Below are 18,226 nucleotides of genomic sequence, written 5' to 3' on the forward strand. Positions count from 1 at the left end.
AATTGAAAAGAGCTTCACACGGGAAGCTTCACCACATTTCAGGTGATTGCTGGGGAATAGAGGTGTGAAGAGTAGGGAAGGAAGCTGTTTGCCGACATGATCTCGTGTTAGAGTAGGTTCAATGAATGGAGAAGTGAACAATCAAGGGTGCGAAGAATCAAAATAGATATCAGAGAAGAAGCAGCAGCAGCAGCAGCTATAAGCCACTTGAGAAGCCAAGGGTGTTGCACTCGTAGGAGGAAGAAGAGGGCAGAAGAGAATGCTATCTCTGAGCGACGAGAAGATGGAGAAAGAGGTGCAGGTGACGGGGATATGATACAGCCATATATGGCAATTGGTAGACGTGACAAGTTACTCACGTTTTGCTATGCTTTGCGAAGGGCACCCGTTGGAATAGGTGGTGGATGTTGTTGAAAGAGAAGGCAGGTGCGGGCTGCGAAGCTGGACGTCTTCTTGGCGACAAAGCCGATACACTTCGCTAGAGCAAATGCGGTTAGCTGGCAGTGGGAATATTGACCGAGGTGGGGCCGGTCAGGTACAACGCGAAAGACATATACACATTCTATAGACCTCCATATTCTTGCATACAACATTGCACAAAGGTGTCTCATTGCCTGACATCCGTTAAGTATCAAGACAAAGCGTTGTCAAGTGGAGAAAGTTGGGTGTCGTACTTGCCTACCTACTGTAAGTGATGTGTTTTGACCATCACTCTCCAAGCACTTCTGGACTGCCTTCATTCTTGAAGCATCTTGAAATGTCTTCCTTATCCAGGCTTCTATGGTTGCCATTACTCTTCAAGTGTCTTTGGCAATCTTCACTCTTCAAGCCATTCTGATTGCCATCACTCTTCAAGCCCTTTGGTTTTCTTCATATTCAGTATGAGAGACTAAAACACTCACTGGACTACAGAAACCGATCACAAATCCGAGAACCTCCCCTACATGTGTCAGAGATGACGACCTACATTCCCTCTCTGACCCTGCCTGGCGAAGTGTTTGCTCAACCAGCGGTGTCAATCTTACTACCAATGGCATTGGGCACCAGCATCGGCTTCATAGTCAGTCGTACGTTGCATGCTTTTAGTGGTTTACATTGTTTGCTCATGCCACTGCAGCCAAGGAAAGCCAGAATACATACATGGCGTTGAAGCAGCCCCCATACCGACCCCCTCCCCAGGTCTTCGGTCCAATGTGGACGGCTCTTTACGGGCTCATGGGATACTCTGCATACAGAGCTTGGGATACTGGGATGTCATCGCTGAACCCAAACGTTGTTGCATTGACCAAAGTACGATTCCCTTTGCCATCCCAAGAGGAGCTGCGAGCTAACACTTGACCTTTCTTAGCAAGGAGCAACACTCTTCACCATCCAGCTTGGCCTCAATCTCATCTGGATGCCCCTCTTCTTCCGCCTTAAGCGTCCCATCGAAGCTACAGCGGATATCGTCGCCTTGACGGGTGTTACGGGATATCTAACCTACATCTGGTCAAAGGTCGATCCAGTCGCTGCATGGGGTCTTGCCCCATATCTGGGATGGTTGGGATTTGCTACATACTTGAGCGCTGGTACCGGCTACCTCAACGGCTGGGACTTCTCGGACAAGGAGACCGATGCACCCACCGACCGTGGCTCCGGAGCTAGCACCAAATACGTCAACGAAAAGTCTGACTAGACGCAGAGGAGATATACTCTCACGAACCAGGCGCTGACAAGTGTCGGTGCCTCTGCGCTTCCTTTGCAGGTGCCACCTCTCACTTCACAGTTCAATTACGTCTTTAATACCCACTCAACCCATCACTTCCTTGCCATTTCGGTTTCATAGCGTCGGACAGTGAAGCTTTTTCAGGATTTAGAAATCACATCAGGAATCTCCATTTCGTGACATCAACAAGAAAAGTCCACTCATATCACTCCTCCATCTGCAACACCTTCATCAAATCCTCCGGCACGTCATACACCCTCTCCTCAGGCACCAGCCCCCCTTCCACCAACTCCACCAACTTCACTCCCCCTTCTTTCTCCACCACCTCCCTCAATCTCCTAGCCCTCTCAGTCACATCATCAATCCCCACAATCCACTCCTCCGCCCAAACCTTACTAACCTTGCCCGCAATCCCAATCTGAATACTCCGATACGGCAGCACATCCAAACTGGGCGTACGCTCCGGATCCCACTGCACCCTAACTCCCTTACCCCTTTCCTCAGCACTCAACGTCTGCCCATGGCACACGACAGCCTGCGACAGAAGCCGCATGAAATGCTCGTGCTTCATGCGGATCGCCAGGACCCGCTCTTGGCCTCGGTCTTTGTACGAGTAACCGCATCGGTACATCATCCACGCCCAGCTGGGCTTGATCCACGTCATGCGTGCGTGCGAGAATGCCGGGGAGGCGGAGAGGCGCTGCTCTTGGACCGCGGGGCCTGCGATGGCCTGGGAATACGCCTGGTAGACCGTGACGGTCTCTTCGTCGTACGAGGCGCGGATCTGTCGGTGTGGGGTTTTGGGGGGTGGAGGATGGGAGGCCATGGTGCTGCGCTTGGATGAGACGGATGATGCTTGAATGATGTCCGTAATGGTAACTCTATTCTATGTTCGGCTGGAAGATTCGGGTTTTCTTTCTTTTCTTTCTCTTCTTTCCCTTTCGGCTTGATGCCTCCTCCTGTCATTATGCGGCTTCTTATGTACTTGTTGCCGTGCTAATGTATATTGTAACAGTGACTCACACGACTAGGTACCTTAGAGGCTGATGATCGAGGAGACTAAGTCCCGTAGCCACAATCGCAATTCACTACTTTAAACCACCGAAACTATATATTGCGGGCGAGTACCCTTTTCCCAATGATTTGGACAAACCTCTAAGCGCAAAGGTTTTCTCTAATCGCGTTCATTGAATTAGACAGCAAAAATCCATTAAAACTTCGGGAAAATTTCACAATCCTGGGTCCCCGAGACGACCAAAAGAAAAAAAATTAAAATCTAATTCCACAGACACACTCCTCCTCTGTATAATTCCGCCCCGAAACCATCATCAAGCGTCTTTTCTGAGGTCGTGCGCAAAGAGCGCTCTATCGCAAATGTGAGTATACCTACCCAAAACCGGCAACCTTGAAAGAGCGTCGAGCTTGGCGTTAAAGCCGGCAAAATACCAAAAATCCCAGGTTCAGCTCAGGGAGGCCTGCACTCAGCTGCTCCAATTCCATGATCAAGTCCACGTTGGCGTCCTGCTCAGTGGAAGAGGGCGCAGACTTTTTCGCATCATGCGTAGGCGGAAGACGACGTATTGCCGGTGTGGATGAGATGGCTCTTGGGAACGGGTGGGAAATGGATGTCTTTTCTGGGGCTCCGTGAAAGGCACATTGGCGGATGTTTATGGACGTGGTAGAGTAACTAGAGTTGAGGGTTTTGGCTGGCCCAAGACATGTGAGTGAGAGGGACATCAGCACCGTTGAGCACCAAAAGCGATCACAAGGATCGTGAAAGACTTTGAGTATATTTTGGGCCGGACAACTGTGAGAGGCTATAAACGTGCCCGCTCGAGTGTACTAGTATTGCCATGATGCCGAGGCAGTTTTCATGTCAAAATCATCAAAGTCCCTCTATTTCTTCACTGCCACCCAAAATTCTTCCACTGGCATTCACACCCTCCGCTACCTCCATCAATCCCACCAGGGCCGCCATCGGCCAGTGTCACATTCGCATTCCCGAACAGTCCTAGTGTTGGGTTGACCAATGTGCCTCCAAAGGATCGATCCTCAAGCTCAATCTTCTTCTGGTTTGAGATAGGGTTCTCTTCGTCGTCAATACCATAACAATAGATCATCTTAGAGTTAATATCCCCGCCGTGGCGGTCTAGGGTGATAGTGACAGGATAGGGAAAGGAGCCTGGGGCTTGGAAGTCATTGGCGGAGGAAGCCGTGAGATTGGTTGCGTTGTTAGAGGAGACGGTGGAATTGGTATCCGAGGCCTGGGACGAAGCTACAAAGCCTTTATTCGTCCATATCTGTACTAGAAACCTAGTCTGAGCCCACGTGCAGCGTACAGAAGCCGCGTCTTCTTCTGCACCACCATCTTCGTCATCTGGAACGGAGCTGGTATTGTTGGAGATGCCGTCGATAGGTGCGGTGGACTTGAGGAAGACGGATTTGGAGAAGTAGGTATAGAAGCCGTAGTGTTCGGTGGACTGCCCGCGGTTGTAGAGACGAAGCGGTTGAGCTGAAGGATACGGGAGAAGTACTGCTGCTGCAGCCGTACCATTGGCGTTGGTATCTGGGGGTGGGATTGAGTTCGTAATGTTGGGGAAGGGATCGGCGGTATTGTCAGTATTGCTGCTGCTTTGGCGTTTTAGAAGGCGAGATGGTAATTTGGATGAAGACAAGAAGCTCATGAAGAATGGTGTGTATTCGCCGTCGAATGGTACCGTATTGTTGTCTGTGGTGTTGCCGAGGAACGTCTGGTCTTCTTGACTGGGAGGTGGGGGAGATGGCGAGTCCGAGTTTCCGCTGAGGGCGTTACGAGCTTGCAATAATCGATCGCGGACGAAGCTACCAGCAGAGACTGGATTGACCATATGCCCATAAGATCTCCCATGGTTGCTCCCGTACGATCTTCTATTGACGCTGGAAGCGTTCGCTATACCATTCGTTCCGTTCTGGAAGACTATCTCCACCCTGAAGTTTGGCTGGTCAGCTGCACCGGTGGAAAAAGACTGCTGTTCCTCTTTTGGCAAATCACAACTCCACATCGTTGACGGGACGACACACTCAGATATTTCTGACACAGGCTTGGGTTGGACTATAGTTGATATGCCCGTTGGTATGGGTGGGTACCCTGTTATGTTGAGCCAGGCTGTCTGTACAGGCACCGTCTGTCCTGGCCCACCTTTCCGGGTCAAAGTCATAGCTAGAACCATGATCAAAATCACCATCAACAAAAGCCCGATGGCTAGCGCAATGAGCGTCCATTTCTTCTTCTTGCTCATTGGTTTCTTCTCACGACCGAAGCACTTACCGAAACCCGCAAGAACTTTCGAATTGTGTTCTCGAGGCGTTTGGGTATCCTTCTCACGAATCTCCCAGGCTCTCTGAGCCCTACCAGCATCTCTCGGTGGCGGATAGAGGTCCGCAAGCGTAGTCTCAGGCCTGCTTGTTTCAGGATTCTCATAACTGCGAATGCGCATGTTCCTGGTGCCAGCTAGCTGAGACTCAGCGTTGTCTCTGGACGTTTCCGCCATAGGTAGTGTATCCCGAGGCATCTGTCTTTGAGCGCCAGATGTTGGGGGCGCTGGCAAACCAGTTTGCTCGAACGTATTCGGCTGATGATTAGGAGGCATCACGGCAACATATCGCCTGGGTGGTCTTTCCTGTCTGGGCGGCGAATAAGCCGGAGGTTGGTGGGGAGTAGGCTCTGATGGTGGTAGTGCTGTAGGTTCCTCGATCTCTCTAGTGTTTTGACGATCATTGTCGGGCAGCAGTGATTGAGCAGCCGGTACAGGTTCAGGAGCACGGACGACTGGCGCAGCGTGGGCTTCTTCGACATCAGGCGTAGTGTCTAAATCTTCGATCTCGGTTTCTTCACTGACAGGCCTTGGCTTTGGCCTTGACTCTGGCGCAACGGCCTCACGGAAGGCTGCAGAAAATCGATTCCTAGGCGCTTGTTGAACAGCAAGCGATTGTGATGGTTCGGTATTTAGCCGTTCTAGGACTTCTCTTGGACCGGCATCTCCATCCGCTGCTCTTGCCGAAGCATTCCTCTGACCGCCATCTGCCTCGGTGGGGTCTACTTGTGACGGCAAGCAGGTATGGTTCTGGCACTTAAAGTAGGGTTCTGGACTGTGCATATCGTACAGACATGCCTCATAGTATTCGGACGCTGCTCCAAAGCCTTCATGTTCGACGGGTGAAATGGGCGTATCTGTCGCTGGCAATTGTCGTGGCGGCTCCGAGACTAGTAGTTCTTTGTGAGGCTGGTCGTCAAGGTCAGGAGCTCTCTTCTCCCATTCAGCATCCAGACTCATGTCTGTCCAGCTCGTATGACCACTTCTCAGACCCTCATGTTCTGCTGTCTCAGGGGAGACATTGTGAGAGGTGGGCCTGTCTCGATCGTGTTTTGCCTCAGTAGCCTGGCGAGCATTTGGTAAAGTCGGTATTGGTGGAGAAGAACCCTTGAAAGTCATAGGGGACCGAGGCCAGAAGGGAGTGACGATATGGTCCCACCACCCTCTAGAGCGATGTCTTGTGGCAATACTGGCAATACTATCCATGCTGGCCTGTTTGGTTAATATCCCTACTTGAGACTCTCCAGTACTAGGTCTCCCTACAATGTCAGAATCGAGCTCCTCGTCAAAGATTGTACTTGTGGAGACGATCCTCGAAGATGATGGAGGTAATTGTCTTCCACTTGACCGGTTGAACTCTGCTTTAGGTCTCCGTAAATCTGGCGGTAGCGGCGGTATAGGCGGCACTATAGACGAATTTATAAACCGCACACCATTCAGCTGCGCCTGAGAATACACGCTTGATGCTGCCCGCGCTCTCCGTCGAGGCGGTTGTATCAGCTCATCCGACTCATCAGACCAAGGTGGTTTGCGTTGCGCAGGCGTCACAATGATTGAAGGTGTGACAGAAGGCCGCCTACTGATGGCATATCGCCCAGTACCCAAGTGTTCGGGCTCTGCCGGACTAGCATTATTACTTATATCGTGGTCTGCCAGGTCTTCAGGCGACACAGAGATCCCTATCATTACGGCACGGTCTGATGGCGAAAGTGTTGATGCTTTGCTCGCCGCGCGTTTCAGATCGTCCAGGCGGCCCTTTGAGGCGGAAGGTTTCAGAGGCCTGCCTGACCGCTGATGTTCAAGACCAAGGTTCCCAGTCTTATCCGTACTTTCCTGGGTTCCATGTCGCCTTAATCCTAGACCCTGATCTTGTTTTCCGTTCCCATCAGCAGCTTTCTGGGTGAAACCCGGCGTGTTTGAGAAGCTTGTAACAACGTTCAATCCATGCAATCGAGATTTGTCCTGTCGCTCTTGCTTCCGTCCCACATCGCCCTTCGTCGGTCTCTCCATTGGGAATCTTTGGTTACTTAGTGTAGTATTGCTTTGCCCGTTTACAGCTTGTTGTCCCTTTTTTCGAACTTGTGGCGGTGTTTGAGATGATTGGGGTGGTGAGGTAGGAGAGAGGACTTCTTCGCCCATGGGTGAGGAGAATGGCATTCGTGGGATTCGTGAGGCTGCGAGGTCGATGCGTTGAGGTGAGGCATCATTCGGCTGGGAATCTGCGGTCATGACCGAATGTAGTAATAACACGTTGGTAGGTGGTGTACATTCATATAGCGTACAAATGTCTCATCAATAGATCCGCTGAAGAGGCTCGGACCCCGTTCTTATTGTTAATACTTCCACTAAACAATATAAAGACCATTCACTCATGAGGTAGTCACTCATCAATCATCAAATGACGATAAATACGAGAAAGAAGGTCGCAAAGAGAGCTGCAAGATGTCGTAGCTATAGTTTCGATGCAAAACAAACAAACGAGGGGTAGTAACCTCTGAGACCACCTAAGTACTCGTAGAACAGAGAGAATAGCTGTCAGACGCAAAGGAAATGAACGTGTCCAACAGCATGACTCAAAGCCTCATCTACAATTAGCAAACCCATTTTCCGTACTTAAAGGCCACATCTCAAGTCCACCGACCACGAAAGCGACCCTTAACGCCAGGCTCCAGCTCTCCCTGCATCACTATTGGACAGATGCGCATCGCATGCTATCTCCGGTACTGCAGAACGCGTACATTGTACTATTATTGCTAGCCGCCGCGAAGGTCATGACTGCACGGCGTGGAGGGATAGATCATAGGAGTTGAAAAGATGAAGTTCAGCAGACCCCTGCGGTTCGGACGCCAATCAAAAGCGTGAGTCAACGCGAACGCCTAGTCATGTGATTCTGGGCGGCGCTTAGGATTAGATGATGGGTCGGGTTATTTTTGGTGATTTTAGTTGATGTTTGGTAGAAATTGACTATTCTCTGAATGTAGAGCATTATAAAGATGCTGGTGGCTTTACGGGGATGGGCTGTGTCCAGAGGTCTCGGGCGAATGGAATAAGTTTAATCTTAGAGAAGATGCCATGGAGAAAAATACATTAGAAGAGAAGTCCAGGTATCTAAGGATGATCCATCGCCCTCAACGAGCGACCCGGCAGCGTAATAGATCCAGCTAAAGATGTGAACATCGGTACCAGGATATAATATAGTCTTCTCCAAACGCCGTATAAGATTTGTCCTGAAGCTGGTTAGCCTCCCTCAGTGCCCTCCTCTTTCTTCCCTCTTAACGTCTTAACCCGGTCGCTAATGCCGTCCTTGAACTTCTCCCACGGCGTCCTGTTGAGCTTGTTACTTAATTCGCGGTAGTTGTACATCTCCCCCCAGCAGTCCCTTCCCCACTCACAACCAGCCATGTTGACCACAAAGTCCCGGTCTCTCTCTGAATAGTGTATCCTTGAATCCTCGCCGTTCTCGCCGCATGCACCCATAGGGAAGCTATTGATCTTTCGCTGCGGGATGAAAGCTGTATGTGGCCTTATCCATGGTTGGTTGATGTAAAGATGCTCCATTGCGTCTTGTTCTTTGTGTTCCCATTCCATATGCTTTTGCTCGTAGCCGACGGGGTCCCACCAGATGTCGAGGAGACGATCGGTCCAAACGCTACGATGAATGAAGAAGGAGCCGAGATTGAATCCTCCACAGTCTTGAGGTATGATGAGGTCAATAGAGTTGGCGTGGCCGTCACCGTTGGCTGAGCGGGCCGGAAGGTCGAGGTGGGAAGATTGGAACGGGTGTGAGATATTGAGAGGATTGTAGACGTTTATGTCTCGGTAGGTGTTACCCAGGAGGTCATTGAAGATGTGCTTTTGCAGTGGATATGAGGGTTCCATGATGAAGGTGTTCAGGTCCAGCCACCAAAACCTTTTGAGGGCATGGTCAGTCAACATTCCCAAAGGGTAAAATCGCAGCAATTACCATTCAGCCTTGGGATACTTCCGCATACAATTCCGTATGGTATCCACCTTCTCCCAGCTTTCCCGCCATTCGTGTGCATACCTCTTCTTGGTGCTCATATCAACAATCTCGAGATCGTACCCCCACTTCTTGGTGTACTTCTTCTTATTCCTCACACTGTCTCTTTCAATAGCCCATTCACGAGCGCCTTTCCATTCCATGACGCCTCCTCCTTGGTTAGCCGCTAGTATGACCACGAACTTGCTGCCGCCGCCTAAGAACGACGCTCTTCGATACGCTCGATGCATTGCTGTCAGCGATGTCAGCATGTGTAAGCACCTACGGATGAAATGATTACTCACGAGTAACGTAAAACAAGATGATCGCCAAGACGAATGCAAGAAATATTCCTAGTCGTAATCTCAAACGCCATGCCGTCCTTCCAAGATATGTGAGAAACCTGCCAGTCCTACTTCCACCCATCTGTGCCCATCTTCCTCGTCCGAGCCTTTCTTTGTCCGAAAAGTCTTTTCGCCCCGTCATCCTGAACGTAGGCAGACTTGTCGATATCTTCCTTGCATGTCGTGAAAAGAAGCCATTGTTCCTGGTCGAAAAGGATGGGTATCCTTTCACCTCCTCACTTCTCGCTTTTGCTTTAGCCCAGGTCACGTTATCACCACTTAAGGAACCATTCGTCTGTGTATCGCCATATGTCTTCCTAGGACTGGCATTCCCGCTTACGTTGTCATAGGGGCTTGTCAGCCCGGGACTTGACCACCCTCCTCCTCTTCTAGGTGATGGTGAGCGCGACAAGGACATTGAGCCGTAAGGTGTGCCAGGTATGGGAGGTAATGGCTGGGCGTAGCCACCCGTCGGGAACCCCGACGAGGCCCCTAGACGGCTGCTCGATGGATGTTGTTCTTGTAGGTCCAATTGCGGAGGGGGTCTTGTGGTTGATGACGTACGCCGTCGACGTTGGGCTCCGGTCGTTACCTGAGTGGAAGAGGGGGAAGCCAGGTTGATAAATTGGCAGATAGAAGAACTTGAATAGAATGCGATGTTGCGAGTTGATTGCGTACGTCAACCCTGGAAGTCGGGTAGCGGAAAGAAGTTGGCGCCAAGGCGTGAAATGATCAAATGAAGCGGTGAGACAAAGGAGCCTGTCTTGGTATTCTTGAAGTGACAATAGGTACTAAAGTACAGTATGAGAAGGGTGCTTGTTGATAATCGTTATCTCGCGTCTTCGCCACGTAGTCTGGAAGTCGATGTGAGATTGGTGTCAGGGTTTCTGTGAGCTCCAGGGTGCAAAGCTAAGGAAATCGAAAATTGGTGAGGTTGCAGGGAAGGCGCCGTCCGTACCGGCTATTCTATCTTACGGCGAGGGTAAGGTACCTACTCCGTAAAGCAAATCTGTTCTAGCGTCTCCCACAATCTGATCGGCCTTTGAAACGACCGCAATAAACAGAAGATAGAATGGATAGAATGGATAGAATGTTGTTGTCCTGAAGATTGATAATTAGGTATGCATAGGTATGATGTGATGGTATTGATATGGTTGACACGTTGATGATACATAAATTGTGGAGGGTGCGAGCGTTCTCTTCATTTTTCACACTACAAGCTGACTCTGCATTTATTGGGAACTGGCAGCCAATCAATTCACGATACCAAGATGCAGGCTGAGATTGTTTTCTCTTGGCGGCGGGGATGTGAAAATTGGCATTGCCAAAAAGGAGAGGCAATACGAGTATTACTCTATCATACCTAGTTGTGGCCTGATAAAGCACCCGACTCGGTCTACGCGCGTCATCAGAAGTTACAGTACCGCTTATTAAAGTCGAGGTCTTCTATCATGGTTGTTGCTTCGGTGAAAGTAAATCTACCTTAATGAATGATGCTGCAATTGTACGAATCCCCCATCGCAATACGCATGTTCTCCTGATCGCTGCCGAACGCCGTCGACTATCCGCCTCAAATATGCTCATCAACGCCGATTGGGGTATTGCTCTCAATGCGCCGGGTTTTCTCGGGCGATCATGTCAGTGAATAGTGGATCGGCAGGTCTTCATGATGGTCAAAGGTCCCTTATTCTCTGGCAGTATTTCTCAGTTAGAACGATTCAATTCGAGAGAAGGCCACACTCACTCCACGCTTTGCTGAACCGCTCGGCGCAGTTGACGACTGTATAGCTTCTTGTCGTCTGCCGAGCCCCAGTACAATTTCGATGCCTCTGGGTTGACCAGCGTTCGAGGATCATATGGCGGCTCTGTGTCCTCAATGGCCTCGATGATTGCCTCAATGTGTGACTTGAGCTCGTCCTGACGCTTGGGGAAGTAGCATAACACGCCGTCTTTGGATATTCGGTGATGGAACATCTTCGTCTTGAAGATGACCCGTGGTTGCTCGTCTGGAAATCGAGGGCTGATGGAAATTTGGATTTTGAACATACCGCCATCAAGGTTCGTCATAGGTCGGCCAAAGTAGGTCAGCTGCCAAACGAAAGGATTCTTGTTATCCAAGTCAATGTCGAGAGTGACCATGTCATTCTTTTTGTAGGTTTCGACAAGCTGCTGGTGCTGACGTTCGAGCATTGAAGCCATGGTCGTTTCTTTCTGTACTTGCATTCTACCTTCCTCGGCCCAGTAGTCGATTTCGCGGAACAGCACAGTGTGTATCAGTTCAAGCCTTCTTTTGAGCTCAGGGTAGTTGAACTTGCCGGGCATGGTGTTGCCACCGCCTTCGAAGGGCATGATGACGAAATTCTGATTAGCTTTGACTGTCTTCTCTGCTTCCTCTACCGACAAGAGGTAGGATTCATAATACCAAAGAAAGCGCCGCTTGCAGAGGTCCTTGAAGGGCTCAAAGGGAGGTGGTGGTGGCTCTACATCGTCGTACTCCGTGCGGACTTGCCCATACTCTTCCAATTTTGGAAATTCATCGACCACGCCATCCGAATGGATGTTCAAGTAGTCTTCTAGGCGCTGTACAATCGAGATTCTGAGGGATTCGTGTCGTATCTAAGGAAGCGTTAGATGTCCCCAGCTGTTTCGGAGAGCTGATTAAGTCTGAGTACCTTGGCTGCGTAATGGGTTTGGGCTTTCTTGTCGTCTTCAGCGTTGGCATTCTCAAAGCCGGGTTCGTTCTCGTAAGGATTGGATGACATCAAGCTTTGTATGGAGATCAAGATTGATTCCAGGCCTTGCGCGCTCGACCATTCCTCGCCACGCTCTCCTCTCCAGGTCCTGCGGAGGCACGATCAGCCAGTCCTTTGACGAATCAATCTTCTTCTATTACCCTAATATTGACCTGTACTCATGTCAGCAGCACATTACACCCGCAACGGGGGCTGAGGACTAAACGTACAAGCACACTTTGCCTCCCGCGTAGATGTTAGGATTGAATCGACATCGTCCTCCGTTGGTTGTCTTTGCTGTGACAGAGGGCGCCTTTTCAGGATAGTCTGGTGAAGTTTAGCCACCCATAGTCTTTCAAATCTGCAGTTTCGTCACTAACCTTCGGGAAACTTGACGCTGAACTGAAGCGCGAACAGTCAGCAGCTCGTCACCGAGAGGGATGACACGTCCACCAACATCAAAGAACCCGAATTCATATGGAGTCTCAGGCGGTCCTATGATCAATGCTTTGACGTTTCGAACATCGCTATCTCGGCAAGCTACTGCTATCGCTGGTGCAACAGTCAGTTGCTTGGACAAGGTGCCTAGCTACCTCTCCACGACAAACAAACATACACAGATCCGTATTCTTTTGAATGTCTGTAAGCTCCTAACAGAATATTAGGTATGAAGTGAGATCTGAAGAGATGAAGTCCTCACGCGTATGATTCGGTAGACGCTCTGGTTCGACATTTGAATGGATCAGAGGTAGAAATGCGCAAGAGTGTACTTGAGTGGTATCTTCATAGACGCATGTGATTAAAGAGACCATCTACTCATAAAAGACGTATTTTCAGGCACAGCAGAAAGCTCGTAGGTTCTTGAAGTTGAACGTTGTTTCAAGTGAGGCGTGACAAGTCAGTCGGACAAACATTCGACAAGGCTGATTCATGCAGCCCAACGGTTACAGCCCTAGCACCTCAACGACGGGCGAGCAGAACAGGGCGTTGAGGTTTCTTGCGATGCACTGTTAGTCCAAGGTATGGACTGGAAGGACAGTGAAGGCTGAAGTTCAAGCTCCAGGCAGCGCTCAAGCCGATAAGTCGTGTCATGCTTGAGCGAACCCTGAGCGAGAAAATCTGATACAGCCCTACGCAAGCGCTGTTTAAATTACCTACTTACTTTACGCTCTCAAATCCAGCAGGGACTGAGAGCCAGATAATGGGAGCAATCCTGCTTGTAATACATAGCTCTATCAGAGTGCAATTTTGCATGGGAGCGTGGAGCACGTAAACCAGTCTGCAACGAACTCCAATAAATCGTAGGCGTAACAATACGCGCCTTGTACTCGTTCCTGGATTGCCATGCTTCTCCACAAATGAATGAAACTAAAATTGGATTATTGCCGCTCTCCGATTCAAGCAGTCAACTGTACTCGACGGTCACCACACACCAATAATTCATGAGAATTGCGATCAGTCCACTCCTTCATACCATAACCCATAGATCCCATTTGCCAGGCGCAATAATTTGTCTTCGCGCGCTGTTCCCTACGATCCGTCCAGCAACCAGCGTTTTTGCTTCTCTTCGACAGTTACATTCCATCAACCGCTTCAGCATATCGCACAGCGACATCTTCTTGCGCCCCAGAAAGGATCCTGCCACCTGTTTGGAAGTATCTTTACATTGCGCAAGCGGTTTAACTTGCCACCACTATCACCATAAGCTTGGTTGTGCCTCGATGATTCCACGTCGCTAGACGACAACCGCCTAGCAACGGACAGATTCAACCACAGAGGGAACTTCGCAACTTTCGTCAAAGACATCCTATTACACTCGGGACATTGAGCACCAGACCTTGCACTCGTCGAGTATAGGGTGCAAGGCAGATCGCGTTTCGATCCGTGGCTGGGCTACATTGAGCAAATTCTTGCGAAGAGTATTGTCAGAGTGGAGGAATAAGACGAGCCTACAAAGGGTGGCCATAACAACATTCCTACACTGCTCGGGCTGGCCGGAGGATATTACGGGATCGGGAGGGAGGTCGCTGCAATGAGCCCTCAGCCGAAGGGGAGGCCGTCCACTGACAGACGACCTGGAGATGGTGCATACAACAGTCGAGGAGGATATCGGCAACCGGGGCAAAGTATGGAAGACAGCCAATACCGACAGGCGGGACAGGCGAATGGGTATGGCCAGGCAGATGCTACTAAACAGAGATTCATGGGCCCACCGCTAGCACCAGTGGATACACGAAGCCCCAATGGCAGCTCAACCCATTCCCCTGTCGATGGGCGACACAGTCGGAGTAAGGACCTGACACAAGATTTGCCAGTCAGAGAAAGGTCACGAACTAACGGGGCATCTGGCGGGAAATCTCATACGGTGAGACTTTGCCATAAGTGTGGCGAGCCTTTGACCGGGCAATTTGTGAGAGCTCTTGGTGGTACTTTTCATCTAGAGTGCTTCAAATGCCGAGTATGCTCTATCTACTTTGTGCCGGCGAACTCAATGCTGACAACGGTATCTAGGACTGCGGACAAGTAGTAGCCTCGAAGTTTTTTCCCGTTGACGACGAAGAAGGCGAAGGTCAATATCCCTTGTGTGAGACCGACTACTTTCGCCGCCTTGATTTGTTATGCTTCGATTGCGGCGGCGCTCTTCGTGGATCCTACATTACGGCCTTGGAACGAAAATATCACATTGAACATTTCACGTGCTCAGTTTGCCCGACGGTTTTCGGTGCCCAGGACAGCTATTACGAACACGAAGGCAAGGTCTACTGTCACTACCACTACTCAACGCAGTTCGCACAACGGTGTAACGGATGCCGAACTGCGATATTAAAGCAATTTGTGGAGATCTTCCGGAACGGCCAAAACCAACACTGGCATCCGGAGTGTTACATGATACATAAATTTTGGAATGTTCGTCTGGCACCGTCAGATGCGGATGGCAATTATCAAGTGCTATCAGAAACAAATGCAACAGAAGAGAAACGAACACTGGTGCGAGAGGAAGAGGAACAGATGGAAGAGAAAGTTTACAGGATATGGAGCGTTCTCTCCGCTTTCGAAGAGTCCTCAGCAGCTTGCATTTCTGATATGCTTCTCCACGTCAGCAACGGATCCTACGTTGAAGGCATTGTGACGGCGAGGAAGTTCATCTGGCATGTGGACATTCTCTTCAGAGCTACTGACAAACTAGACTTTTTGATGGTTTCGGAAGGAATTAAAGGTATGTCTTACAGCTACGCTCTTCCTCTTCGTTTTCTTGTTACTGACTTTTCAGGACTCTCGTACGGACGGGAAGCGAAGTTGCTTTGTAAGAAGATTGTGGCCTTCTTTTCACTTCTCTCAAAGACTCAGGAAACTGGTGTCAAGAAATTGGGCGTAACGCAGGAGCTTTTGTCTCTGGTCACAGGACTTGCCCATTACCTCAAGCTCCTCATTCGCATCAGTCTGCAAGGTGCACTGAAGCTCGAACGTGAACAACGGAGCAACGAGGGACTCTACCATTTTCTTGCGGATTTAGAGAATCTAAATTCCATTAAAGAGGCCGAGACTTCTGACCTTCACTCTGGCGTCGCGGGCTTGTCTAATCAACAGTCAGACATCTGTCATAAATGCAAAGAGCCGATCGATGACGAGTGCGTCAAGTTGGACCAGCAAAGATGGCACAAGAACCACTTGGTCTGCGATTATTGTGAACGAGTGGTGGGCCATCCGGATTTGAGCGATGCATTGTGGAGCGAGCGGGAAGGTCAGATCGTATGCCGACGCTGTTATGAAGAAAGGCGGGAGCCCTCGGATGCCATCGCCTGCTTTGAGCCAGTTACAAGGCTCCAGCAATACGTATATCTCCTTCGAGTAGCGCTCGCCAGGCTGCTCTCCGTGCTTCGATCCGGGGGCACCCTTCCTCATACTTCAGGTAAGTTACGATCCCTAATTCTTCTTCCAAGCTCTAACATGGAAGCTAGATGCCCCGAACCTTACAACCTATGATTCAAATGAGGGTCATCGGCTGAACGAGAGCGGGCAAATAAATCCACCCCTGCTCAGGGCAGATTCTCGATCTAAGTCGTATGGTGGAACCGGGACCTCAGCAGCCGAGAGCAATCAATCATCCTACCAGCAGACGGTGGGCGAGATGAAACGACTTCGATCTACGCGTATGGATACACAGTTATCCACCAATATTAAGAAAGCTCGCACCTCTCGAATACTTGATGGACCAGAGGGTCGTCGACCGGGATCGGCCGGAGCAGATGGCTCAGACCAAAAGCAGCATTCCTTTCATATCGTGGAAGACCGAGATCCTAACAATGATGTGCCAAGCAGTAACCTAACGTTCGGCCATCAAGACGCACTGACACTGGATGACATCCCAAGAATAGTCGCAGCTGAGCAAGCGAAAGAGCAACGACCCAATGCTTATAAGCACGCCAAGCATCAACTAATTGGCAATGGCGGACATCAACCTAAGTTTTATAGCGGTCACCAACGTGGTGCCTCTGGTGGCAACGATCTCGACATACCAGGTGGTGACTCAGGCGCTCAGCGAACGAAGAGGTACTTCTCCGAACTTTCTGCATTGGAATACTTCATCGTTCGTCACGTTGCGGTGCTCTCCATGGAACCTTTGCTGGAAGGTCATTATAATCTAGAAGATCTGCTTAATTTGATCGAGACGAGAAAACCGACTTTCTGGGGCAAATTTGGCAAGGCTTTCCAGAAGAACGACAGACCAAGAGGCAAGAAGAAGGGCATCTTTGGTATTCCTTTGGATGTGCTTGTGGAAAGGGATGGTGTGGAATCTACCTACGGCGTTGGTCCTGGTGCATTAAGAGTCCCTGGCATTGTCGACGATACGATTTCGGCGATGCGGCAAATGGACATGTCCGTCGAGGGTGTATTCCGCAAGAACGGCAACATCAGAGGACTCAAAGACCTGAGTGAGAAGCTTGACCAAAAGGAGGTCGAGGTTGATCTATCGAAGGAAAATCCTGTGCAAGTGGCTGCTCTACTTAAAAAGTTTCTCCGGGAGCTTCCCGACCCTCTGCTTACCTACAAGCTCTACCGGCTGTTTGTCACGTCTCAAAGTAGGTCCTTAGCTATTCGTGCTATAAGCCCGCTTTTGCTAACCCACGGCCCCTAGAAATCGAGGATGAAGCAAAGCGAAAAAGAGTGCTCCATCTAACTTGCTGTCTACTTCCCAAGAGTCACCGGGATACGCTTGAAATACTGTTCTCCTTCCTTGTCTGGGCGTCATCCTTCTCACAAGTCGACGAAGAATCTGGAAGCAAGATGGACACTCATAATCTTGCAACCGTTATAACGCCCAACATCCTCAAAGACAAAACCGCAGTCGTCGGTCAGGACGAAAACAGCTTCTTAGCTATCGAGGTCATTAACACTTTGATCGAATTCAATGACGAGATGTCCGAGGTGTGTACATACAATCCCACTGCCTATGTACTGTTTGCTAATTCGGCTACCAGGTCCCCGAAGACCTTCAATCCATTTTGAACGACTCCTCGCTTTTCAACAACACCTCCGACATAACTACCAAAGAAATCCTCAAACGCTACGGCGACATCGGGAGATCACCTGCACACCGCCCTGTAATCACAGAACAAGCTGTCGAATCGCCTCCATCTCGGTCGAAAGACAACAACACTCCCAACAATGCCAAGCCCGCCGCTCCCGTTATCACTCATGTCGATACAGACCCTTACCAAACGCCAGCATGGCCGAAGGAGTCATCAGTACGGCATGTTCAAGGTCAAGCCCAGGGGGCACCAACCTATCCATCGACTTCGAATAACACGCCGCCGCAACAACAGTTTGAATTCAATAATCCAACGAGCCCATATCACCGCAGAGGAGGTAGCAGTGAAAGTCAAGCGAGCAACAGATCCGGTGGTCACGGTCACAGTCACAAGTACTCAGGCTGGGGCAAGCAAGGTACACCTGGACCTATGGGTGTCACAGGTGCAGGCTAAGTGGGAGGTTGCAGACTAGGTCTGTTTTCTGGCTGCCTTTTCGGAGGCTATATATGGCATCCTTGATCATTTTGCCCGGCTTGGCACACTGTACCTGGCCGGGTTCCT

General features: G+C 50.1%; 6 protein-coding genes across 6 annotated transcripts; 2 read left to right on the top strand and 4 right to left on the bottom strand.

Annotated features, from left to right (window-relative positions):
• Positions 1 to 955: 955 nt before the first annotated feature.
• On the top strand, positions 956 to 1,675 carry HO173_005400 (uncharacterized protein; the record flags this gene model as incomplete). The annotated part of the gene is made up of 3 exons (XM_037307318.1): positions 956 to 1,067; positions 1,118 to 1,290; positions 1,349 to 1,675. The coding sequence occupies 3 exons, from the start codon at positions 956 to 958 to the stop codon at positions 1,673 to 1,675; spliced, it is 612 nt and encodes a 203-aa protein (XP_037165958.1).
• A 235-nt stretch (positions 1,676 to 1,910) lies between these two features.
• On the bottom strand, positions 1,911 to 2,531 carry HO173_005401 (uncharacterized protein; the record flags this gene model as incomplete). Its single annotated transcript, XM_037307319.1, has 1 exon — positions 1,911 to 2,531. One exon carries the CDS (start codon positions 2,529 to 2,531, stop codon positions 1,911 to 1,913), a length of 621 nt encoding a protein of 206 aa, XP_037165959.1.
• A 1,078-nt stretch (positions 2,532 to 3,609) lies between these two features.
• On the bottom strand, positions 3,610 to 7,287 carry HO173_005402 (uncharacterized protein; the record flags this gene model as incomplete). Its single annotated transcript, XM_037307320.1, has 1 exon — positions 3,610 to 7,287. One exon carries the CDS (start codon positions 7,285 to 7,287, stop codon positions 3,610 to 3,612), a length of 3,678 nt encoding a protein of 1,225 aa, XP_037165960.1.
• A 1,008-nt stretch (positions 7,288 to 8,295) lies between these two features.
• Positions 8,296 to 9,820, bottom strand: HO173_005403 (uncharacterized protein; the record flags this gene model as incomplete). Its single annotated transcript, XM_037307321.1, has 3 exons — positions 8,296 to 8,968; positions 9,023 to 9,311; positions 9,364 to 9,820. The coding sequence occupies 3 exons, from the start codon at positions 9,818 to 9,820 to the stop codon at positions 8,296 to 8,298; spliced, it is 1,419 nt and encodes a 472-aa protein (XP_037165961.1).
• Positions 9,821 to 11,086: 1,266 nt separating this feature from the next.
• On the bottom strand, positions 11,087 to 12,867 carry HO173_005404 (uncharacterized protein; the record flags this gene model as incomplete). The annotated part of the gene is made up of 9 exons (XM_037307322.1): positions 11,087 to 11,093; positions 11,147 to 12,018; positions 12,075 to 12,243; positions 12,296 to 12,307; positions 12,365 to 12,461; positions 12,515 to 12,536; positions 12,592 to 12,686; positions 12,751 to 12,784; positions 12,835 to 12,867. The coding sequence occupies 9 exons, from the start codon at positions 12,865 to 12,867 to the stop codon at positions 11,087 to 11,089; spliced, it is 1,341 nt and encodes a 446-aa protein (XP_037165962.1).
• Positions 12,868 to 14,166: 1,299 nt separating this feature from the next.
• Positions 14,167 to 18,118, top strand: HO173_005405 (uncharacterized protein; the record flags this gene model as incomplete). The annotated part of the gene is made up of 6 exons (XM_037307323.1): positions 14,167 to 14,592; positions 14,646 to 15,351; positions 15,406 to 16,044; positions 16,094 to 17,215; positions 17,272 to 17,561; positions 17,615 to 18,118. The coding sequence occupies 6 exons, from the start codon at positions 14,167 to 14,169 to the stop codon at positions 18,116 to 18,118; spliced, it is 3,687 nt and encodes a 1,228-aa protein (XP_037165963.1).
• Between the last annotated feature and the right edge of the window lie 108 nt (positions 18,119 to 18,226).

Source organism: Letharia columbiana, assembly GCF_014066305.1.
Source record: "Letharia columbiana isolate WasteWater2 chromosome Unknown Sc0000014_s0, whole genome shotgun sequence".
Taxonomy (NCBI): Eukaryota; Fungi; Ascomycota; class Lecanoromycetes; order Lecanorales; family Parmeliaceae; genus Letharia; species Letharia columbiana.